We start from the raw sequence: 23,278 nt of genomic DNA on the forward strand, positions 1-23,278 counted from the left end.
AATTTTATATTTCTCATGTTCCACTGAAACCCTTGTTCATAGATATGATTAATTTGTACACAGCTTTGATACTAAGAGACATAAATTTTATACATGAGTATTTTTCATGTTTACACTGTTGAAAGTTGCATGTTTTGTTCACGGCTGCATACTCAGTGTCGAGAACAGTAGTAGGTGCTCAGAAAATATTTGTCAGGTAAAGAATTGTGGCCATAAATGCAATGTTCTGGCTGCATCAAGTGCAGTGAAGTGTAATTCATTATAATTTACATAACCATTCTGTCATCGGATATTTAAGCTCTTCCTAACTCCACCTCTCCCGTTTATATTTGAGGGACAGATTTACTATGCCTAATTCTGAAGACATCCTTATACAAATTGACTTTGAAATGGAATTTACTTACACCCTGAGAATAAGTTTCAAGGAGTAAAATTAATGACTCAGGGCCCACATTTAATTACTTTTAATACTTATTAACAAATATTCGCCTCAGAAGAGTTTTATGATTTATGTTGGCACCAAAAATACGAGACTGAAGAGTTTCATTAGCCCGTTTATCTTTAAATGATTTATTTTATTTTGGTGCTAACAGTAGTTATAAAAGGTTGCTTTATTAGAGTGTCTTTGATCATAGGCAAGGTTGAAATTTTTTCGTTTAATTTTAGGCCAAATTTCTTCTTCACTCCCTATGTTTATTCATATATTTTATATGTAAATATATGTAATATATATTTATCTACTTTACATATATGTATATGTATATATCTTATGTATAATTATATACATAAGTCACATATTTTATATACACCTATATGCATATGTATACCTATCCGCCCGCAGTGCCCCGCCGCTGGCTGTGTAGTCCTGTAGGATGGAGGGCTGCAACCAGGGTTGAAGTCCCCGTAGGCGCACTGCTGGGAAGCAGTGGTTTCTTTTCTTTTCGTGTACACATTTACAATTCAAATGGGACTTCGTTTTTCCTTCGCTTTATTTTCCCACCATCGTTTGAGCACACACAGGACAAGGCGCCTGAAGAAGTCCAGGTGGACCTCCGCGTGTGCCTTTTGGGAAGCGCAGCCCGCGCTGCTGCCTGCGGCCTCCGTGCCCGCGCGCCGCGGGGCGGGGGGGGGGGTGCCGTACGTGCGCGCGCCGCGAGGGGGCCGTACGTGCGCGCGCCGCGGGGGGGTGCCGTACGTGCGCGCGCCGCGAGGGGGCCGTACGTGCGCGCGCCGCGGGGGGGTGCCGTACGTGCGCGCGCCGCGGGGGGGTCGTACGTGCGCGCGCCGCGGGGGGCCGTACGTGCGCGCGCCGCGGGCAACCCGGCTCCCTCGCTCGCAGTGTCCTCTGTCCTCAACAACCTAGGCTCGGGGGTCAGATTCCTTTCTAAGGAGAAGACAGGAGGACCACCCCGGTGTCCGAGCCGCCTGTGCCGCCTGCCTTGTCCTTGACGAGCGGAGGATGTGCCCGTTTCTTTGGGGTTTCTTTGGGGGCACAGCGTGCGAGGGCCTCAGAAGCTACTGAAACTATTACCCCCCAGGACAGCAGCGCCCAGCTGGCCATGGCGTCGCAGCCTCTTCAGCGAGCCATGGCCAGCGACGCCTTTCCTCCACTTAAACTTTGCGCGTGACTGGGTAGCGTGGTGAGGAAGATGGGCCCGCAGACCCAACAAGGCTGACGACGCTCATCTCCTTTTCTGGCCCAGACTCCTCGCTGGAATGTTAAAATGGTGGCACACAACTTTGCTCACATTTGAAAAACGCTTCCTTACCCGGAAGGTGGGGCAGGGGGGCGGAGCTCTGTAGGAAATTCTTTTCTTCGTTCATAATAGCTTCTCACTGAATACTTGAGCTGCAGGGTGTGTGAACCCACTGTCTTCCTGTGAGTGAGGGTCAAAATGGTGGAACGTGGCAGGTTCCCCACAGCTCTTACCTGTTCTCGGGTGACACGTCGGGGGCGCACACCTGGCCAGCCGGCAACCTTTACGTCCCTCTGCTGGCCGCGGACTGCCTGCTCTGAGCGGCTGGTGAGGCAGGCCTGTTGGACCCGCGGCAGCTGGGCAGCTGGGCGCTGCTCAAGGCTGCTGGGCACATGCTCGCCGACGGCAGAACTTACTGTTGTGTGTCACGTGCCCTGGACCCCGTCATGCTTTAGACGTGCGCCCGCAGGGTCTGCTGACCTCGCTGGAGGCCACCGCCCACCATACCCCTCACTTTGCACCTCTCTGAGCGCGGTCACCTTCTTATGGTGACACCCCAAGCTGCTGGCTTGGTGACAGAGCCTGAGTGTGGCACAGCCACACACAGGAAGCAGGTTGTGCCGTTCGATGGGGTCAGGGCTCAGTGACATGTGGCTCCAGCCACGAGTAGCCACGGCAGCCAGTGAGCTACACATGCCGGGTGCATTTGGGCGGCTTCTGCCCTCCCTTCAGCTTTGGCAGCATGGCTGTGAGTACATGTACAGGGGGCCCCTGAGGTTTCACACTCTAACTCCCTTTGCTCAGTGAGGGCAGTGACAGACCAGGCCAGAGCTAGCACACTCAACGTGTTCAAAGGTTTTATCTGATCAAAAACGTTGAAGTGCTGAGGTTTATGGTTTGAAACGTCCCTGTGAGCACGAGTCATTATTTGTGGTAGCCTCATGTTGATTCTTGCCTAAATTCCTAGACTTGCAGCACAGCAAATGTACAAGTCCTGAAGGGAGCCCGGTTATCAGGGAGAGAGTTGACCCATCCATGCACACTTGGCTTAGCGAACACCTGGCGCGGAGCAGGTCTGGAGTTATAACATGCCTGGCAGTTCACGCTGCACACAGGCCGTGGCCACGTTTCACACGGAGCAGCACGGGCAATTTGTCTAGTTGAAGGGTTTGTGGTTAGGGTCCACTCCTAATGGCACATTTTACAAATGGGCACCAGGAGCTCCAGGGTGACCCTGGTGAGAGGTGGTCTCCCACGTCTTTCTCCAAGCGGTGGAGACGCCTTTGCAGACGCAACCCATCGCATCACAGAGCATGAAGCAGGGTGGGGGCTGTACTCTGCTCTCTCTCAGCAGCTCTTCCAGATTTTCCAGATTTTGTACACTTGCCCTTTCTGTCGATCCAAATGCTGCTTTTGAAACACAGCTCTGTCTTTATGACCACCTCCCAGTCTGCCTAGTAAACTGTCACCCCGTCCCCTCTCCCTCCCTGTCCCTGCAGCCCCTCCTATCCCGTCATCACCCCCTTGCTCCTTGCTCACCAGCTGGCCCCTGGACCTCAGGACGCTCCAGGTTCTCTTCCGTGGAACCTAGAACGCCTCTGCCTGCTCCATGCCTGCACCCAGTAGGCCAGCCTGTGTGGTCATCCTGCCCTCTCCCTGTCTTTCCTGTTGGCCCACAGCTCTGCAGAGCTGACCCTAAGGCTCCAGGGCCACAGCCCTCACAGCCCTGTCCTCTCCTGCCTGCTTGATCTTCCCCACCAGACAGCGCCCCCAGCTGGCCAGTCATCCCTCTGCCCAAGATCAGTCTTCTCTTTGACCCACAGCGCTGTTGAAAGCTTCTGCAACTGCCTTCAATCAGGGCAAAGTCCCGGGGCCCTCCGCTGAGGGCAGTACCCCCGCCTCCCCACCAGGCCACTGCTCTGACTGTTCCAAGAATACCTTTTCTTTACTGGGCTCCCACCTGCCCAAATTTTGTCTGTGCTGGAGGAGCCAGCTGCGCGCCACTTCCTCCATGGGCAGTCCCTAGGGCCCCTCCCTGTCTGCTGTGACCCTCATCCACGCTACCTGCATCTTCCCGGGTACGCACCAGTGTCTGTGACGTAGCTGTTCTGAGGGCCTGTCCTGGGCCGGGCATGGCTCCGCAGGCTCCTTAGCCTGTGCTTGCCCTGTCCCGCTAGACCAGGACCCTTAGCGCAAGTCCCCTGCTGCTATAGGCAGCACAAGGCATTGGAAACAGTAGGCCTTCGGGATGCTTTTTATAAATGACTCTTTGACAAAACCTCCACCCCTTGGGGCAGGTCACCTGCGCCCCACACCCCTCTCAGATTGAGCCTGGGTGTGAACTGGGTCAAAGCAAGGTCTTCCTGGCACACTGTTCTATTTTCAGGTTTTCCCCCAAACCAGAACATACCAGCTGGACCACACACATTTTCTATGAAGCGGAAACTCAGGTCCCTTCAGGTCTCCCACCCAAATTTCTGTATGTTCTTGACACTCGCTGAACAGACTGTGGTTTAGTGTGGGTCAGACTCTGTCATTCTGAGACTCCAGCCAGCACAGAGAGGCGAGTATCACAGCAGTCCGGTGCGGGCGATGGGAGTCCCTGGTGGCTTTGTTGATGATGGCACGTGTGCTTCCCACAGGAGATGGCTGGCCGAGCGCTCAAGCAGACGGGCAGCAGGAGCATCGAGGCCGCGCTGGACTACATCAGCAAGATGGGCTACCTGGACCCCAGGAACGAGCAGATCGTGCGTGTCATCAAGCAGACCTCCCCAGGTGAGTGCAGACCTGCCCTGGGAGCCAGGACACTGGCAATTTTCACAACGCACAAGGGAGGCCCAGCGAGGCCATCCTCACATCCGCTCTCGGCACTCTGCCACGTACTGTACCTGTCGTGGGTGAGCCGGGCCAGCCCTGCTCTGACATTCAGGACCGAAGGCGGTCACAGCTGGGACTTTCCTGGGTGCCTCCCTTCTGAAATGATCTGTGCTACTTCCTACCTGGGGAAAGTGCTTGTTTTGTTTTATGAAAGATACAAAAATTCACTGGACACCAAAATTAGGCAACCCAACAGATTGAGAATAAAAACGTTTGACTTTCTCTTGGGCCTGTGGAGGGGTCTTTGAAAAGGGAGGCTTATTTCCTGGGTTCTAGAACACTCCTGTTCTCCCACTGTAGCCTGTAGGAAGGCCAGGGGTCCAGCACCTAACACTGCCCCACTGGCTGCCGACAGTGAACGGTGTCCTTCGAGGACGGAGCCGACTGCACTATCGTCTGGTGCCTGAGACCCCTGCGTGTGACAAGGGACTCAGGATACTTAGCAAAAGGCGTCCTGCGCCTTGTGGAAGGCCTCGGAGAAACCCACACCATTGTTGTGGGGATTGCACGGGCTGTTTGTTCAGAGGAGAGCCTGTTTTCCTCTTGGCAGTGCCCGGGCCTTGCCCGGCTCCCACGGCTCCCAGGCCGCAGGCCTGTGCTCTGCCACATTCTCTTCTGCGTTTGCCTGTGCTGTGTGCTCAGTGCTACATCTTCTGAGTTGAGGACAGTGATGTTTGGCTGTGACTTCTGCCTGGCGTGGTGGCTGTAGGGGGTCTCGGCTCTGCCAGGCATCCCTGAGAGGGGTGTCTGTGGGCAGGGCAGAGCCTGCGGACTGCGCAGGCAGCCTGGATGTGCCCATAGCAGGGTCCTGCCCTGCCAGAGGCCTTCAGCCGTGGAGCGGGTCAGCATGCTGAGGTGAGCGGGAGCCTGAAAGTGCCAGAACCCACTGCACAGAGGTGAAGTGCCAGACCCCTCTAATGGCGCGTCCTTTCCTTTCCTCTGCAGGAAAGGGCCTCGCGCCCACCTCTTTGCCTCGGAGGCCCAGCTTCGAGGGAGCAGGCGACCCTTTCCCCCCCTACCATCAGATGAGCGTTGCCTATGAGGGCTGCGGCACGCTGGAGGAGGTGCCCCGGCAGTACGTGGAGTTCCTCTTCGCCGGGGCCAGCCCCCACGGCGCGCCGGGCGGCCCCCAGCACCAGCCCAAAGGCTATTCCTCGAGCATGGAGGCGGCCGGGCTGACTTTCCCAGGGGTCGGACCTGGGGGCCACAGCCTCCCGCTGCAGGCCCCGCACTACAGGACGCACCTGCTGGTGTCCGGGGAGCCCCTGGGCTACGGCGTCCAGCGCAGCCCCTCCTTCCAGAACAAGGCGCCGCCAGACGCGGGTGGGTACGCCAACCTAGCTGCCAAGGGCCCGTCCGGGCAGCCCGGGGTCGGCCACGCGTTTCAGCCCGCGGGAGCCGCGGCGGCGGGGCTGTACGTGCCGCACCCGCACCACAAACAGGCCCCCCAGGCGCACGTGATGGGCCCCCAGCAGAGCCTGCTGGCGCCCTCCAGGACCAGCCTCGGTGCGGACCTGTACGAGGCGGGCAGCACGCCGGTGCAGCCCTGGCCGGCGCCCGGCCTGGCCCGCCGGGACTCTCTGCAGAAGCCGGGCCTGGAGGCGCCGACGCGCCCGCACGTGGCCTTCCTGCCGGAGGGCCCGGTGCCCAGCAGAACCAGCTCCTTTAACAGCCACCAGCAGCAAGTGGCGGTGGCCTCCCCCAACACTATCACGGCCGTCACGGCCGCGCACATCCTGCACCCGGTGAAGAGTGTGCGCGTGCTCAGGCCCGAGCCCCAGACTGCCGTGGGGCCCTCCCACCCGGCCTGGGTGCCGCCCCCCGCCCCCAGCCCGGAGGGGCCCGAGTCCGCCGACGAGCACCCCCCACCCTTAGGAGGCGCCGGCACCTTCCCTCGGGAGGTGGACGTGAGGTGCCCGCCCCCACCGTACCCCCAGCACCTGCTGTTGCGGGGCGCAGCCGAGCAGGTGGACGTGGACAGCCTGTGCACCGAGGTGGAGCAGCGGCTGCGGGGTGCACAGGCCCAGACCCCGGACCGGGCCGACCAGGGCCCCAAAGGCGCCAAGGCCAACCGAGCCGGGAAAGATAAGAAGCAGATCCAGACGTCTCCCGTCCCGGTCCGCAAAAACAGCAGAGACGAGGAGAAAAGAGAGTCTCGGATCAAGAGCTACTCGCCCTACGCGTTCAAGTTCTTCATGGAGCAGCACGTGGAGAATGTCATCAAGACCTACCAGCAGAAGGTCACCCGCAGGCTGCAGCTGGAGCAGGAGATGGCCAGAGTAATGTCTCGTTTCCTTCCTACCGCTGTCCGTGCCCGCTGCCCGCCGTAACGGGTGGATGGCAGCAGATGCCTTCCGCTTCCGCTTCTCGTCCCCTTAGGTGCAAACCCCTCATCTCCCGGCGGTGGCCTGGGCATAGCGGAGGGACCTGGAGCAGTGACAGGTGTCGCAGCCACCCTTCCCCTGTCACCCTGACGACAGGGTGCCAACAGGAAAACTACCAAATGGATTGTTAGGATGTGTCCTCATTCCTTAACAAAATTCATCAGATTTTACTAACTAGTAGTAAAACAGTTTGGGAAAAGTAGGAGTTAAGTTTGAGGTTTTAATGAATTGAAATTGTGGAATATATAAAGAAAAATATAGTAGCGATTCATTTATTTTTTCTTTAAGTGGATACTTAACAAGTAATGTTTTAAATATACTTTACTTGACACTAAACATCTAGAGAAGATAATTGATGAAATTATTTAAATGAAATGTTAATATAAATTGAAATCACATAACCAATAATTTCAAATTCTAAAAATTTGTGGGTTTTGTGCTCTCCCATTTTCATTGACTTTTTCTTTTCTGTTTTCCTATTTTCCGTGAGCTATTAAAATAGTAGATTGCTCTTAGAGTTCCAGGAATTTTATGGTCCCCTTTCCCACAGATTTTTATTAGTAGGCATTTCCTTTAGTTTTTAGAGCTTAAAGCCACCTCGAGAGAGAGCTGTCTACTTTGTCTTCATTTAGGTTTCAGGTTTGTGTCTGCCTGTGGTACAAAGAACAGAACCGAGTGTTCTCTTACTTGGGGCCTGTCGGACCCATTCTTGCCTCCTGTCATTCCTGTAGATCCAGGCGGGGTCCGGTCAGTCCTAGGGCGTTTCTCCAGGGCCCCTGTGACGTGACTTTGTCTTCTTCCGCGCAGGCGGGGCTCTGCGAGGCTGAGCAGGAGCAGATGCGGAAGATCCTCTACCAGAAGGAGTCCAACTACAACAGGCTGAAGAGGGCCAAGATGGACAAGTCCATGTTTGTGAAAATCAAAACCCTGGGCATCGGCGCCTTTGGGGAGGTGTGCCTGGCGTGCAAGGTGGACACTCATGCCCTGTACGCCATGAAGACCCTGAGGAAAAAGGACGTCCTGAACCGGAACCAGGTGGCACATGTCAAGGCCGAGCGGGACATCCTGGCCGAGGCGGACAACGAGTGGGTGGTGAAGCTGTACTACTCCTTCCAGGACAAGGACAGCCTGTACTTCGTGATGGACTACATCCCGGGCGGGGACATGATGAGCCTGCTGATCCGCATGGAGGTGTTCCCCGAACACCTGGCCCGCTTCTACGTCGCCGAGCTGACCTTGGCCATCGAGAGTGTCCACAAGATGGGCTTCATCCACCGGGACATCAAGCCGGACAACATTTTGATAGATCTTGATGGTCACATCAAACTGACAGACTTTGGCCTCTGCACTGGCTTCAGGTGGACCCACAACTCCAAGTACTACCAGAAAGGTACTGTCGCAGGCCCGGGCACCCACCCCGCCCTGAAGGGCAGCTGCGGCTCACCCTGGCAGCTGCTCAGCCTGGCGAAATTGTCTGTCACTCCATTATTTTAGTTTGGTGTGACGTCCTTTCCTCCCTACAGACAAAGTGACATGTGTGGGGGTTTTTAAGTTGGTGGATTTCAGTTTTACTCTGATATTTTTGGGATAGTAGGCAATGGGGTGTCGTGGGCCTTTGTGAGAAACCATCACTCTGTCCTACTAAAACAAGCCTTAAAAAGGAAGTGTCAGGACCCCGAGGAACCGTCTGTGCGGCCAGCTGAGTCTCCTGCAGTGTCTGGGTGTACGTGTAGATGCAGCGTGGTGTCATCCATGTCCTATAGTTGTGCCGTACGGGGAGGTCAAAAACAGCAGGCCCTTATCTTGTTCATGGCTCTTATTTTGACACCATAGCTTAGGCTTTCCTAAGTCATTCCCATTTTATGGCACTTAAGTCAGTTTCGGCCTTTTTCAGTCCTCTGACGCTTTTCCATGGTCACCTTAAAACACGTCTTGCATGCTCATTGCGGTGGCACATGTGCAGAGCGCGTCTTGCCGTGGGGGTGGGCTCTCGGGGCTGGCCTGCAGGTCCCTCAGGTCCCTCAGGTGCTCCCTGCGGCCCCACGCAGTGTCTCTGCTCCGGGCCACCTGTCAGGGTGCCAGCAACTGGGCCGTGTGAGCTGTCGTCTGTTGTGATGTTCAATGCTGACAATTCACTTCGTTTTGTATTCTCTTCTTTCGCTGCCATGATTCCTGGGTGGAAGGGAGCCACATCAGGCAGGACAGCATGGAGCCCAGTGACCTCTGGGATGACGTGTCGAATTGTCGGTGTGGAGACAGACTGAAGACCTTGGAGCAGAGAGCCAGGAAGCAGCACCAGAGGTGCCTGGCCCACTCCCTGGTTGGGACCCCAAATTACATCGCGCCTGAAGTGCTGCTCCGGAAAGGTGGGTACCTGGCTGCTCGCGTCCAGTGTCCACACTCCTGCCGCCCAGCGGGGGGCGGTCTTCACGCAAGTCCTTTCACTGTCTTCCTGGCTCCAGCTTGCTAAGACCCACCCCACCACGTTCCCATTGGAAGCGTGCGTCACTTCTGTTCGGGGATGGAAGTCACCACTGGGCAGTCTCTGCTCACTCCTTCCTTTGGGTGGGGTGCGTGCTTCCTCCTGTGACCCGAGGGGGTCCCTCGACAACGGTTCTGCCAGCCATGTGAGGAAGACAACTCTGAAGGTCACCGGGACACTACTCAGCCTGCCGTCTCCAGCTGGTCATTGAGTGTGACAGTCCAAACGTTTCCCCTGGTTTCCCTGCTAGTCCTTACAGGAGAGGTTTGGGGACAGTAGTGTGCAGAGAATTACTAGTGCTCAGTTTGGAGGGGTGTCCAGATGTGACATCTGACTGACACCCAGAGGAGCCCGTCAGGGACCCGTCACGTGGCCCTCGCAGCACTGGTGTGTTGCGTTAGTTTGTGCAGTGGTCCGGCGTGGATGGCCTTCTCTGCTCGTGTGCTGTTCCGAGTCGTTGCAGCAGCCAGCTTCGGATCAGGTGTCAGTTTCCTTTGTTCGCTGTCAGAGCCACGTCTGACAGGAACCACGCTGAGAGGCGTTGGGAATAGTAACCTTAGAGTAGGCGGAGGGGGCCCGGGCTGTCCCCCAGCACCCCACCCTGTGCACAGGCCCACAACCGGGGGGTGGAATTATTCTGTGACCTGCAGTGCCACCTGGGCAGGAGCTAGACTGGCAGTCCTGCCAGCAGGTCTTATGTCCCAGGTCACACCTAGCCAGGGTTACGTGACATCAAGACTGGAGCCTGGCTCGGACTGGACCTTAGGGCTCTGGAGGAGAAGTGGGAGAGTGTCAGAGAGAAACGTGTGCCCTGTCTTCAGCCTCTGGAGCCCCTGATCCAGCCGCGGTGACCCACCTCGGCTCTGTCTGGGAGCTCTGTGACCAAGAGCCAGCTAGCTAGTTCCTCGCATAGACGCTGTCTTTGGTGACACTTGTGCCCTTTATCAAAGTGCCCCCTTCTCTCCTCCCCTCCTCCATTTCCATCAACTTCCTCCAGACCCTCCCAGAAAAGCCTCTCCGGGAAGCACCCGTCACTGCACACACCTGTCTATTGACATGTCTTAGCACTTTCTGTGTTGTGCTTTCTACTGTTTTAATTTGTGTCTGTTGCTATGTCCTTAAAGAACTTAACACTCTGGTTGGCATTGTCACTAACAACAAGTAATCTTTTCACACTAAGAAGCCTTTTCCTATTGCAAAAGCATCCTGTGTTTATCACAGACTAATGACTGAAAATAAGAAAAGGCAAGTGACCATCCTCTTCCCCACATGAAGACTGTCACCGGCCCACAGGTGCCCTTTCCAGCCTTTATTCTGAGCTACTCGTGCAAGGAGACACGTTGGTGTAGGTCGGTTTTCTTCTGCATAACACGCATGCTCCTGGGCCGTGCTTCCCGCGGGGCCGTCGGTGAGTCCCTACGGCTTCGGGCAGGTCTCTGAGGGGTGCATGCCTGTCTTCCAGGGTACACTCAGCTCTGTGACTGGTGGAGCGTCGGCGTGATTCTCTTCGAGATGCTCGTGGGGCAGCCCCCCTTCTTGGCCCCCACCCCCACAGAGACCCAGCTGAAGGTAACGGAAGAGGAAACGTGTCTGTTTGCGGCAAACACACATGGTCTTGTGACCTGTAATTCTTAATGTAGGAATATCAGTTGTATATATTGGGTTTTTTCAAGCATTATTGTTATTACCTATTTTGAAAATTTTTATTTTAATAAGTAAAGCCACAGAGTTGGACCTGAAAGTTAATATATACGCGTGTATGCAATTTTCCTTGAATCCTTGGTCACCTGCCATCTTGGTGTTCCCAAGTGAGAGCAGTGAGAAGCAGTGCTCAGGTCTGGGCTCTGCTGCCACCGTGCCTGCTGCTTATAAACAGACAGAAAACTCTAAGTAACCTAAAGAAATCACTTGGTGTATTTGGAGGTTATATCGTTCCTGTCTGAAAACTATCAGCTGTATCAGGCTGGTTGCGCATACTTCTAATATTACTTTGAAGTAATTAAATAATTATTTTATCAATCATTTAATGCTAACTAATTAGTTTTAGAATGATGGCCATTTAATCTGGAATAAATGATTTGGTTACTTGAGAAGGATTGAATTGAGAATCTGATGAAATCTTTGGAACTCCTCAGAAGAGTGCACTCACCCACTGACACACGTGCTCACCAGCAATTCTGGGGAGTATTCATGTGCCCCGAAGTTCGTGGTAGATCCTAAATTAATAGCCCCTTAATCAGAGGAACCCTACGTTAAGGCCAGGCTTCACTCCAGTGACGGTGAATTAGAATTCAGCATCCTCTATGTCCTAGTTGAGTAGCTAAACCACTCACTAATTTGTCTAAGTGATGATGACCCTGTATCCGGTGGGATAAACTTGACCATTTTAACCTTTGTCAACTACAGTTCGGTGGCAGTAAGTACATTCACAGGGTGCGCACCTGTCATCACTGTCTATTTCCAAACACTTCCATCGTCCCAAACAGAAAGTGTCCCAGGTAAACACTCAGTCCCCATTCTTCCCTCCCTCCAGCCCCTGCGACCTCTCTTCCACTCTCGGTCCCTGTGATCTGTCTGCTCCGGGGCCTCATATGAGTGGCATCACACAGTGCTTGTCCTCCGGTGATTTATTTCACTCAGCAGATGAAATAAATCTTCAGGGCCCACCCATGTGTTGTCACAGGGGACAGGATTTCCTTCCTTTTTAAGGCGGAATAATATTCCCGTGTATGTGTGTGTCACGTTGTGTTTGCCCACCATCTGGCAAGTGGACACATGAGTTGTCCCCACCTTACGTGCCCCCAACTTACGCTATTGTGAATGGCACTGCTGTGAGCATGTGCACACAGGTGTGCACACAGGTTCGAGCCCCACTTTCCATTCTTCTCAGTGTGTCCCCACAAGTGGGATCGCTGGGTCACGTGGTAGTTCTGTATTTATTCTTTTGATGACCCTCCACACTGTTTCCCACAGTGGCTGCACCAATCTGCAATCCAGCAGTGCACGAGGGTTCCTTTTTCTCCACATCCTCACCAACACTTATTTTACTCCTTTTTTAAATAGCAGCCATCCCAGTGGTGACTTCATCCCAGTGAGCTGGTGTCTCACTTGGTTCTGATTGCGTTTCCCTGATGATGAGTGATGTTGAGTCTCTTTTCTTTCGTGTGCTTACTGGACATTGGTGTCTTCTTTGGAGAAAGGTCTGCTCAAGTCCTTTGCCCATTTTAAATCAGGTTGTTTGTTTTGTTGTTGAGTTACAGTTCTTTGTATATTCTGGATGTTAACCCCTTATCAGATGGATGTTTTGCAAATATGTTATCCCATTCTGTGGGTTACCTTTTATTCTGTCAATAGTGCCCTTTGGTGACCAGAAGTTTTAAATTTTGATGCAGTCCAATGGTACATTTTTCTTTTGTTGCCTATGCTTTTGGTATCATGTCCAAGAAGTCATTGCCAAATCCAATGTTATGAAGATTCTGCCCATGTTTTCTTCTATGAGTTTTATAGCTCTAAAAACAACTGCTCAGGTTCAAAGCAGCCGTCCACCCACACCCCGCCTGCCTCCTCTGAGGCCCATCTCCCCGCCCGCAGCCAGTTACGCTGCCGTGTTCTCTCCTTATTTGAAGTACGAACATTGAAGTCCTTAGGTTTTCTCCTCACGGTGGGCACATGTGACATACGTATTTACTGGTCATGCAGACGGCTGGTCTGTGTGGTTCAGCATCAGGAATACGAGGTCAAGGTGGTAGGTCAGTCAGCTTTATTCTTGGTTCAACAGAAATCTGTTGCCATAGCTAAAGAAATAAATGACTCACAGAGGACCAGTCTCTTCATTTTGTGGAGAGCGCAAAATTCTTTTGCCTAAACAGCCTCTAATGGAAGACAGTCGTCGCTTGGTCTGTGTGTGGCCTCAGCACCCAGAACTCAGGCCGTGTGTCCCCTTCTAGACCCCCACTGACCTATCGCTGCCAGGTTCTCAACTGTGGCTTCTGTGTCTGTCCTGACTTTCCTTCCATCATGCAGTAAAATTGCGTAAATCACATCATCACGTACTGTCCCAGAGCTGCCCATATTGGCCTTGGGATGTGGAGAAACTAAAACTGGTTCTGTTGTGTCTTGAGGTGATAAACTGGGAGAACACGCTGCACATCCCAGCCCAGGCCCAGCTGAGCACCGAGGCCCGGGACCTCATCACCAAACTGTGCTGTGCCGCAGACCAGCGCCTCGGCAGGAACGGCGCCAATGACCTGAAGGCCCACCCGTTCTTCTCCGCCATGGATTTCTCCAGTGACATCCGGAGGCAGCCCGCCCCCTATGTCCCCCAAATCAGCCACCCCATGGACACCTCAAACTTCGACCCCGTAGATGAAGAAAGCCCTTGGGGCGATGCCAGTGAGGATAGCAGCAGGGCCTGGGACACGCTCGCCTCCCCAAACAACAGGCATCCTGAACACGCCTTCTACGAGTTCACCTTCCGCAGGTTCTTTGACGACAATGGCTACCCCTTCCGGCGCCCAAAGCCTTCAGGGCCCGAGGCTCCGCGGGCCGGCACCCCTGTGCTGGAAAGCGCTGACCTGGTGGGGCAGGCTGAAGGCTGCCAGCCAGTGTACGTGTAGGCAGGGACCGGCCCCCACCCGCTGCCTCGGGCCTGGCGTGCGCGTAGCTGCTCCGTCACAGGCCTGAGGGAAAGTTCGGGTCGGCTTTGTGTTCTGTTCCACCAATGATTAATTCACTTGAAATTCTGGTCTTCACCAAAATTACACCAAACAAACAAAAAAGCTTTTTAAAAAAGGACTCAAGTGTAGCATATCTTCATTTCTAGATTCTGGTTGAGTGGGATGGGTGTCGACATTGCTTTGAACTAGCTTTTGAGAAACATCCTGCATTAAAACATTATTTCTGAAAATTTAGTACAGTTTAAAAAGAGCACTTATTTTGTTTATAGCCATTTTTCCTACTAAATTATAGGGATTAACTTTGACAAATCTTGCTGCTGTTATTTTATACCTTTGTATTTTGTCCACAGCACTTACTCACACTTAGGAAAAGACAGTACAACTGAAGAACATGTAATAAGAAATCTCTGTGCAATAACATAAGAAGAAAGATAACACTGTTCTGATGTTACTAATACCATTTTATTCACACAATGTTTTTTGTTTCATATTTTCCCCACATTTCAAAATTGTGATATAATGTTAAAAGCTGCTTTTTTTTTTTTTTTTTTGCTTTTTGCTTTTTGCATATTATAGTATCATAGAAAGTGTGAGCAAGGTGACTGGGTGTGATTTCCGATATCTGGTGTGTACAGAGGACCGCATGAGCAGGGTTTTCTATTATAAAATGACCGTATCTTGCCATTCACAGCGGGTTCTGTGAAGACGTTTTTACCGAGAATCTATAAAAGAGACGCTCTAGACAGTGCGCGATGACGTGTCGTGTGGGTGATTTGGCTGTGACTGTGCCCTGACTGTTCTGGTGGAGAGATGTCGGTGTGTAACTGACAGGACTTTCTGTGTGTGTCTTGGGTATGATTGGGTTCTTTGGGGGGTAAACGTAAGCATTTGTCATATACTAAACTTGTGTGCATCAAAAGGGATTAAGTTAGCTATGCCAAAAAGTTCTAAGTTAATCGTAGAACTCTGTCCATGGCACTGGTCAGTCTGCTCTCTCGTTCCTGGAGTAGCTGACGTGTGGAATCTAAACGCCACCGTGCTGCCAACAGAAGGCCACTGAGAGGCCTGCCCCAGGCCATGCTTGTCTGAGGCAGCGGCGGTGTGACGGGCTGGAGTTCAGTAACCGAGGCAGGCGCCCGCTCACATTTTGTTCTCGGTGTGCTTTGAAGTATCAATCTTAACTTGGTTTTAAAAATACATGTTTCTCGTCTTTGTAAAACAGCAAGGATTACTCAAAGTGACATTGAAATACAAAAAAAGTAAGCCATACATATTTTATTAGAAGTGTAGATGTATATATAACTACATAGCTAAACATACAAAATATTCCTTATTTCAAATTAGTATGATTCCTATTTAAAGTGATTTATATTTGAGTAAAAAGTTCAATTTTGTTTTGCTTTTTAAAAACCTGATGCATCGTGTTTTTCATTACATTATTCCACGTATTTTTCCTTGAAGTTTTTAGCATAATGTATTCATTATTTAGTATATATCTAGGCAGCAACATTTAAGCATTTATCAATGTCTAAACTAAAAACAAAAAATGATTCCCGTGTACTGGTTTACATTGTGTATGAATGGCCGATTCTGAAGTCTGCTGTGCTTGTATCGTGACTGTCAGTATTTTCGCTATTTTTCAGTAATGCCATGTTGTTATTTACAACGCTCTGACACACTTTTATGTGGTAGGTTCTTTCTCAGGAACTCAATTTAACTATTATTTATTGATATATCATTGCCTTTGAAGAGCTTCTACTGGCACAATTTATTATTAAAATTTTGAATCCAAACTCCTTGGTGTCATGTTTTTTTGGAATTTGTAAGTTCTTGCTTTTGTCAGTGAGTCGTATGAGACAGTTAAAATTAGTTTTTTGTGTATCCTTAGAGAAATGAAACTTTATGCATGTACAGCACAAGAAAATATGTATACTTTTTTGCCTCTTTGACACAAGTAGGAGAATTATGCATATTTTTCTGCATCTGTTTTCTTTACTTGGAAGTGTATACCAGCACATAAATTCTTCATGCTTTATTATTACCGTGTAACAGTCCATCATGAGGGTCTGTTATAATCAGACCAATCCTGTATCAGTGGATATTTCACTTGTTTCTGGACTTTTTCTCCTATAAACCATGTTGGAATAAATAACCTCTTATGGTCATCATTTTGTGCCTGTGCAAGTAAATGTGTAGGATAGATTCCTAGAGGTGGTATTTCTAGGCCAAAAGTTCAGTGTATGTGCGATTTTTATTGCAAAATAGCTCTGAGTGATGTTGGGAGGGAGCCCTGCATGGTTGTGTCCTACACGTCCTGCCAGCTGGCCAAGAAGGCACAGCCCTGACCACTTCTCAACACTGAGTTTGCTGTGGGCACTTTTAGGGGTGCGGCAGTGTCTTCTTCCAGGATAAAAACAGCCAGCTTGCTTACTGCTTGCTGTAACAGGGCTGATCTTCCTCCAGCTCAGGGAGCCTCCGCAGAACCCATCTGGGCCCCCTGTGCTTCATCCAGAGACTTGGGGCAGCGAGAACTCGTGCAGACACGCTGGTGCCGTGCTGTGCTAACAAAGTCCTTTGTCTCTGATCCAGGAATCTCTTGTCTGAGTCCAGCATTTATGAGGGAGTAACAGGCTCACGTATTTCCTTGCAAGTGGGGTAAAGTCAACTCTTCCACCTGACATAATACAACAGGTATTGTGTCGATATATACATTCCCAGTAGAGTGTTTACTTAGTCTTGCCAGACACACAGTGTAGTAACCTTTCCAATCTTTGCCCCTGACTGAAAAACAATCTTGGTGTACTTGTACTTGGCATTCCTCTTACTTTGAAAGGAGTTGAGCATCTCTGTAGGCTTGATCATCTGTTTGAATACCCTTACAATGTGGTGCTCCTGATTTTATGCATTATTTGAGTTTGGTGCCTGCGGCCTTCCTCAAAGACTCCCAAACTATTCCCATTCCCTTCTCACTTCTCGTCTCCTCTTCCTGCCCAGCTGAAGAGAATAGTTTAACTGGGCTAGTGGCCAGACAACAGGCTATGGAGAAGAGACTCTGTCCGTGTTTTTGACAGATCCCATAGGAGATGAATGCCTGCCCAGAGGCTGGGCAGGCACAGCCTGGCTTCCCTGGGATTTGGTCATTGTTGGGTGTGATTGGAGTTTGTGGAGGGAGGAAAAAGCTTATTGTGTTCTTTCCAAGTTTCCTTCTTCACACTTGCATGTTACGTGTCCCCTGATGTAGCTAAATGCAAATTATGAAATGCAAATAGTCGCCAGCACAACCAGCGTGCCCTGAGCCTCCTGGGGTCCAGGCCATTTTTCAGTTACAAACTTTTGAAATGGAGTTTGCTTCTTCCAGATCTGGCTTATAAACCAAGTTTAGAGCCCCCGAACTTCACTAATATTTTATTGCCACTGGTGAAACTCAGCATAACCAAGATGATCTTTGCTATGTGTGCGTATTTATAGGTAGTACTATGCACACGTTATTAACTCTTACATCCTTTCCCATCAGTAAAGAACCTCTTCCTTACAGGAGAATTTTCCATTTTAAAAAGTGGCAGCTTAAATTTAGTGGATAAAATGTGCTTATTCACTGTAGAAAGGGAGAAAAATTTTATGGTTATTGGATGCTGGAATAAAATACATACGGCCTAGATGAGAAAAAGTAGTCCAATGGCAACATTATTCTTTTGAAATTCACATCAGACAGTGTTAAAATTTTTGTTTCAACCAACAAACATACTTTAGAAAATTCAAGAGGGAAAGGAATGCCTATTGTATTTACTGATAGTTTTGCTGTGTTCTTTCTTCCTGAGGGTCTAAGGCTTTTTTTTTTTTTTTTACTTTTTTTTTTTTGCCTTTGTGTGTGTGTGTGTGTATGTGTGTGTTGAGAGCCCACTGGCCCATGTGGGAATCGAACCGGCAGCCCTCGGAGCCAGGAGCATGGAGCTCCAACCTCCTGAGCCACCGGGCCGGCCCTCTTTCCTTCTTTTTAGAAGACGTCCTTTAGCCATTCTTTTAGCAGAGGTCAACTGGGGATAAATTATCTTCATTATCCTTCTTCTAAAAATGTCTTCATTTCCTCTATGTCTTGACAGATATTTTAGGTGTACTGTTTGGGGTAGAGGGCTCTGGGTTGACTTTTCTTTCTGTGGTTGAAGCAATACTGTGCCACTTCCTTCTAGCCTCCATGGTCTCTGATGAGAATCTGCCATCATTCTCATTGTTCCCACCCCCACCCCCAAGGTAAGGTGTTATGTTTCTCTGGCTTTCAAGGTTTCTTCTTTGATTACTTTTTAGAAGTGTAGTTATCGTATGGATTGGATTTCTTGGCTTGGATTTCTTTGGGTCCTACCCTATTTGTGGTTCACTCAGCTTCTTGAATCTATAGGTTTATTTCTTTTGCTAAATCTCGCCTCCTGTGAAGGCCTCAACTCTCACGTATTTCTTTCCACTTCCCCCAGTTCCCATACCAATGTGATCAAATTTTGAGAAAATTTGAAAATTTGATCAAATTTTCTGAAAAGTTTTCAGAAAACCACAAGTTTCCTGTGCTAAAACTGAATTGGCATTAACTGATACATCTGTCCCTTTTTAAATTCCTGAAGTAGGAGTCCTGGGCAGGAATTCAGGGGCCTTGATTGTAAGCCCAGCTTTGTATAGTTTAGGGTATGAACTTCTGTTAGATTGATTAGTTGTCCCTTCCCGCCCGAGGAGGGTTGTGGGGAGCGAGGAGGGCAGTGCAGGGTTAAGAAAAGACAGTAGCCATGAATAGTGTTTAAGGGGGTGGGGGGCAAGGGACGTGCAACCTCAAGGACTGAGCACAACTAATCAGCCTAGCATTTAGCTTTTATTAGGTGGGAATAAGCTTGTCAATCTCAAGATCTGTGAATTCCATACACCATAATAGGAAACTGATTCAAGCCAATCACCCTTGCCTGCAGGCAGCTGGACTGTAAATCTCAGGATGTTTGTACTTCCCCAAGGGACAAAACCTACATGTATATGAATAGATAGAGAGCACATCATTGAATCTCTTCCCCTGCAGGTTGTGGGAAGGAATGCAGCCACAGAGGCAGAGGCTTTCCTTAGCCTGGGGAAGGTGGGGGGCTGTGCCCACCTCTATCAACCCCATGGGTTCTCCTGTTGGTCCCCACTCCACTGCGCCTGGGTTGGGTTGTCGCGCCCCGCCCCCTGCCCCCCCCCACCTGGGGTATCTTAGTCGTCATTGGCTGACCAGCCATCTTTTTGGGACCAAACAGGGAGACATAAGGTGCAAACACAAAGGTGAAGCAAAGTCCCTGAAAGGATCCGTCTCACAGACTCTCCTTTCTTAGGGGCAGGTACAAGGAGACAGACGGGTAGGCTGCTGGGGAGCGACATTTAGTTATGTGTGTCATAGAGAGTTTGAATCAGCAGTTTTTAAATTATTCTTCAGAATTAGTGCCTTCTGCCCTCTCCATCCATCAGATTAGCTGTGCTTTTAGTCTGCTGAATAATTTGGGGGGAAAAAAAGCATTCTAACAAAAAAACTTGAAGACCACTGGGTTTTTAAATTTTATCTATTTACTTAAAATGTATCTTTCAATTACAGTTGACATACAATATTATATTAGTTTCAGGTATACAACATAGTGATTAAACATTTGTATACCTTACAAAGTTACAACCACTAGTTTAATTGTTGATAATGTCTTTTTAAGCTAATTTTTAATTTTATAAGCGTAATAAATGTACCTAGTTTTTGAAGAGTTATATTAATAAAAAAAAAGTAGTCGCTGTCCACTTCCTGCTACTTCCTGCTTCCCAAGCACAACCACTCTCGTGCTTTCTAAGTTATCTCTCTGGCATTTCCATTATAATTACTAATAGCTTTTCATGATATTTCTGACTTTAAATATTTTCTATCAGCTACATATTATGGTAATTCTCGTATATTCCCCTCCCCAACCTCTGTTTCCCAATATACTTCTATCACAATTTTCAGTTAAATAAGTTGTCCGTGTAAATATTATTAAGATTACCCTATGTGGTCTTTGAGGCAAATAGTATATTGTGGCTGTTCCCTTTCTTGCGCAACTTTTTTTCCTCTTGGACTTAGTAATTTACTTATTTTTTCATTTGTTTTCTTCGAGCCTGCGAGTACCTCCCTCCTTCCTTTGTTCCTACCTTCCTCCCCAGTTGCTGCAGTGGATCCAGCAAATGGCAACCTATCGTCCTGGAGCACAGAGGCTTTGTGTACCTCCCCGTGCAGTCTGGACGGGCTGTTCTCCCAGCCTGCCAAACAGGTGTCATCTTGGGAATGCCTTTTGTCACTTTCCTGTATGAATCTCATTTCTGCCACATACCTGAAAGCGTCATTTTTTACTGATTGAAAATATGGGTAGACACAAAATTCTAGGATGAAAAGTGACTTTGAAGGCATAAGTCCTTTGTTCCCCTGCTTCTGGTGTCACTGTTTGCAGTCTAAGGGCATTCTGATACTCAGACCTGTATGGTGGGTCTGTCTGCCTCTCTAGAAGGATTTAGGATAGTGTCTGTATGCCCAGGGTCCTGCATTTCATGATTGTGTTTCTTGATAAAGGGTGAACACTCTTGGTACTTTCAACTTAGAGACTTGTGCCCTTCAGCTCTGGGAAATTTTATTGCATTATCTCTTTGAGCTTTATTCCCTCTGTTCTCTAACTCATCTAGATTGGATCTCCTCAATTGATTCTCTGATTTTCTTATGTTTATGTCCTGTGATCCATGTCTTTTTTTATTCCACTTTCTGGAAGATCTCATTGACTTTATCTTTCAGATTTTATATTAAAACATTTTTGAGGACAGACATCTTTTTAACTCCTATGAGCTCATTCTTATTCTCTAATCAGTATTATCATTTTATATTTTTAATCTTTGTGTTTATTATTTCTCTTATTATGTCAAGGGTCTGATTTTTCTCTACTTCTCCAAGTGTCCTTGTGTCCTCAGAGGTCCTGTTTGTTGTCATTTTGCTATTTGTTTCTTTGCTTTGTCTTTTCTCTTTCATGTTGGAGACTTTTACTTTAAAAACTCTGATCACCTTTTTTTGTTTTAAAGGTAGATTTATCGAGATATAATTCACATAAATCCACAGTATTCACGCATTTAAAGTGTACTATTCAACAGTTTTTAGTATATTCTCAGAATTGCACAAATATCACCACCATCAATTTTGGAACATTTTCATCACCCCAGAAGAAGCCCTCTCTTCCCTTTGGCAGTCGGTCCCATTTCTTATCCCCACCTCAACTTCCCACCTTAGACAACCATTACTCTACTTTCTGTCTATCTGAGTTCCACTGCGTGTTGCAGACATTTCATATAAATGGAATCATACAATATGTGACCTTTGGTGACTGGCTTTTTTCATAATGTTTTAAAGGTTTATCCGTGTTGTAGCATATAGCAGTATGTCATTACTTCTTATTGTCAAATAATGTCGCATGATGTAGACTTACCCCAATTTATTTAATAATATAGGCCTACTCGGATCGTCTTTTACTTCTTGTGTGAGTTTTGGCAGATTGTGTCTCAAAGAACTGGTACATTTCATCTAGATCATCAAATTTGTGGATGTAGAGTTGTTCACAGTATTCCTTGATTATTCTTTTAGTGTCCATGTGGTAATCCCTCTTTCATTTCTGATACCATCAATTTATCTTCTCCCTCTTCCCCCGTCCCCCCCCCTTATTAGTCTGGTTGGAAGTGTATTGATTTTATTGATCTTTTCAAAGAACCGCTTTGCTTTTGATTTTTTCTTCTAATTTTCCATTTACAGTTTCAATGATTTCTGCTCTAATGTTCATCGTTTCTTTTCTTCTGCTGACTTTGAATTTAATTGCTCTTCTTTTTCTAGCTTCCTAAGGTGGAAGGAAGGTTAGATTAATGATTTTATGTTTTTCTCCTTTTCTAATATATGCATCCATACTATACATTTCCCTCTAAGCACTGCTTTTGCTGCATTCTACAAATTTTCATAAGTTGTTTTTTCATCTTCATTTAGTTCAAAATATTAACATTTCTTGAGATTTCTCCTTTGACCTAGTGTTACGTGGAAGTCTGTTGCTTAGTATTTTGGCATTTTCCAGCTACCTTCCTAAGAGCTATGATTTCTAGTCTCTTAAATGTATAAAAATGTATATAGAATGTGTTCTATCTGGATTGGTGCTCTATGCTGAAAAGGATTGGTTGAAAGTCTGGCTTAGAAGTTACCCAGATCATCTTCCCAACTCTGGCCAGACAAGTGGCTGCCCTTCCTCCAACTGGAAAAAAATAGGAAAGTTATTTGCTGAGGATGATAAACTAGAGGGTTGCTGAAGTTGTGAGGCCTGTTTTGGAGAGAACTATGGGAATATCAGAAAGGATGGCGTGAATATGCACACTGAATCTGTTGCGGAAAAACGACGAGGACCGAGAGACTCAAGCTGCACGCAGAGATCAGGGACAACACAGCTTTATTACACCCGCGGGATCAGCAGGATTGTTCCCAAAGACTGAGCACTTACTGGGGTATGACCCTGTTTTGTAGGGTTAGGCATCCGGGTTGGGGGGAAATCTGGCCGGGGTGTTTTTTTTCCTGCGGAACCCGGTCGGAGTTCCATCCCGCTCCTCCTCCGATACCTTATTATCGGAGCTGTCTGTCTGGGGGGGGGGGCCGCTAGCACCTGCATCCCCCCCTCCGCCTCCTCCGAAACCTTATTAGAGGGGCTGTCTTTGGGGGGCCCCTTTAGGAGCTCCATTCCCCTGCTCCTCCGATACCTTATTATCGGAGCTGTCTGTCTGGGGGGGGGGGCCGCTAGCACCTGCATCCCCCCCTCCGCCTCCTCCGATACCTTATTAGAGGGGCTGTCTTTGGGGGGCCCCTTTAGGAGCTCCATTCCCCTGCTCCTCCGATACCTTATTATCAGGACTGTCTGGGGGGGGGGCGCTAGGAGCTCCATCCCCCTCCTCTTCCTCCTCTGATACCTTAATATAGGTGCTGTGACAGGGTGGGGGGCCGCTAGGAGCTCCATCCCCCTCCTCCTCCGATAACTTATCGGGGCTGTGGGGGGGGGGCCCTAGGAGCTCCATCCCCCTCCTCCTCCGATAACTTATCGGGGCTGTTTGGGGGGGGACGTTAGGAGCTCCATCCCCCTC

General features: G+C 49.2%; 1 protein-coding gene across 5 annotated transcripts in view; it reads left to right on the plus strand.

Moving 5' to 3' along the window:
* Nucleotides 1–16,283, plus strand: part of LATS2 (large tumor suppressor kinase 2) — a 126,715-nt gene extending 110,432 nt beyond the window's left edge. For all 5 annotated transcript variants that reach the window (XM_081045709.1, XM_081045708.1, XM_081045707.1 and 2 more), the window contains 6 exons: nucleotides 4,340–4,472; nucleotides 5,520–6,853; nucleotides 7,766–8,348; nucleotides 9,142–9,324; nucleotides 10,903–11,009; nucleotides 13,562–16,283. In XM_081045709.1, coding sequence (XP_080901835.1) covers nucleotides 4,340–4,472; nucleotides 5,520–6,853; nucleotides 7,766–8,348; nucleotides 9,142–9,324; nucleotides 10,903–11,009; nucleotides 13,562–14,056 — 2,835 coding nt within the window. In that variant the 3' untranslated portion in view covers nucleotides 14,057–16,283. The remainder of the gene's footprint in view (nucleotides 1–4,339; nucleotides 4,473–5,519; nucleotides 6,854–7,765; nucleotides 8,349–9,141; nucleotides 9,325–10,902; nucleotides 11,010–13,561) is intronic.
* The last annotated feature ends 6,995 nt before the right edge of the window (nucleotides 16,284–23,278 follow it).

The sequence above is a fragment of the Rhinolophus hipposideros genome (assembly GCF_964194185.1).
Source record: "Rhinolophus hipposideros genome assembly, chromosome: 4".
Classification (NCBI taxonomy): Eukaryota; Metazoa; Chordata; class Mammalia; order Chiroptera; family Rhinolophidae; genus Rhinolophus; species Rhinolophus hipposideros.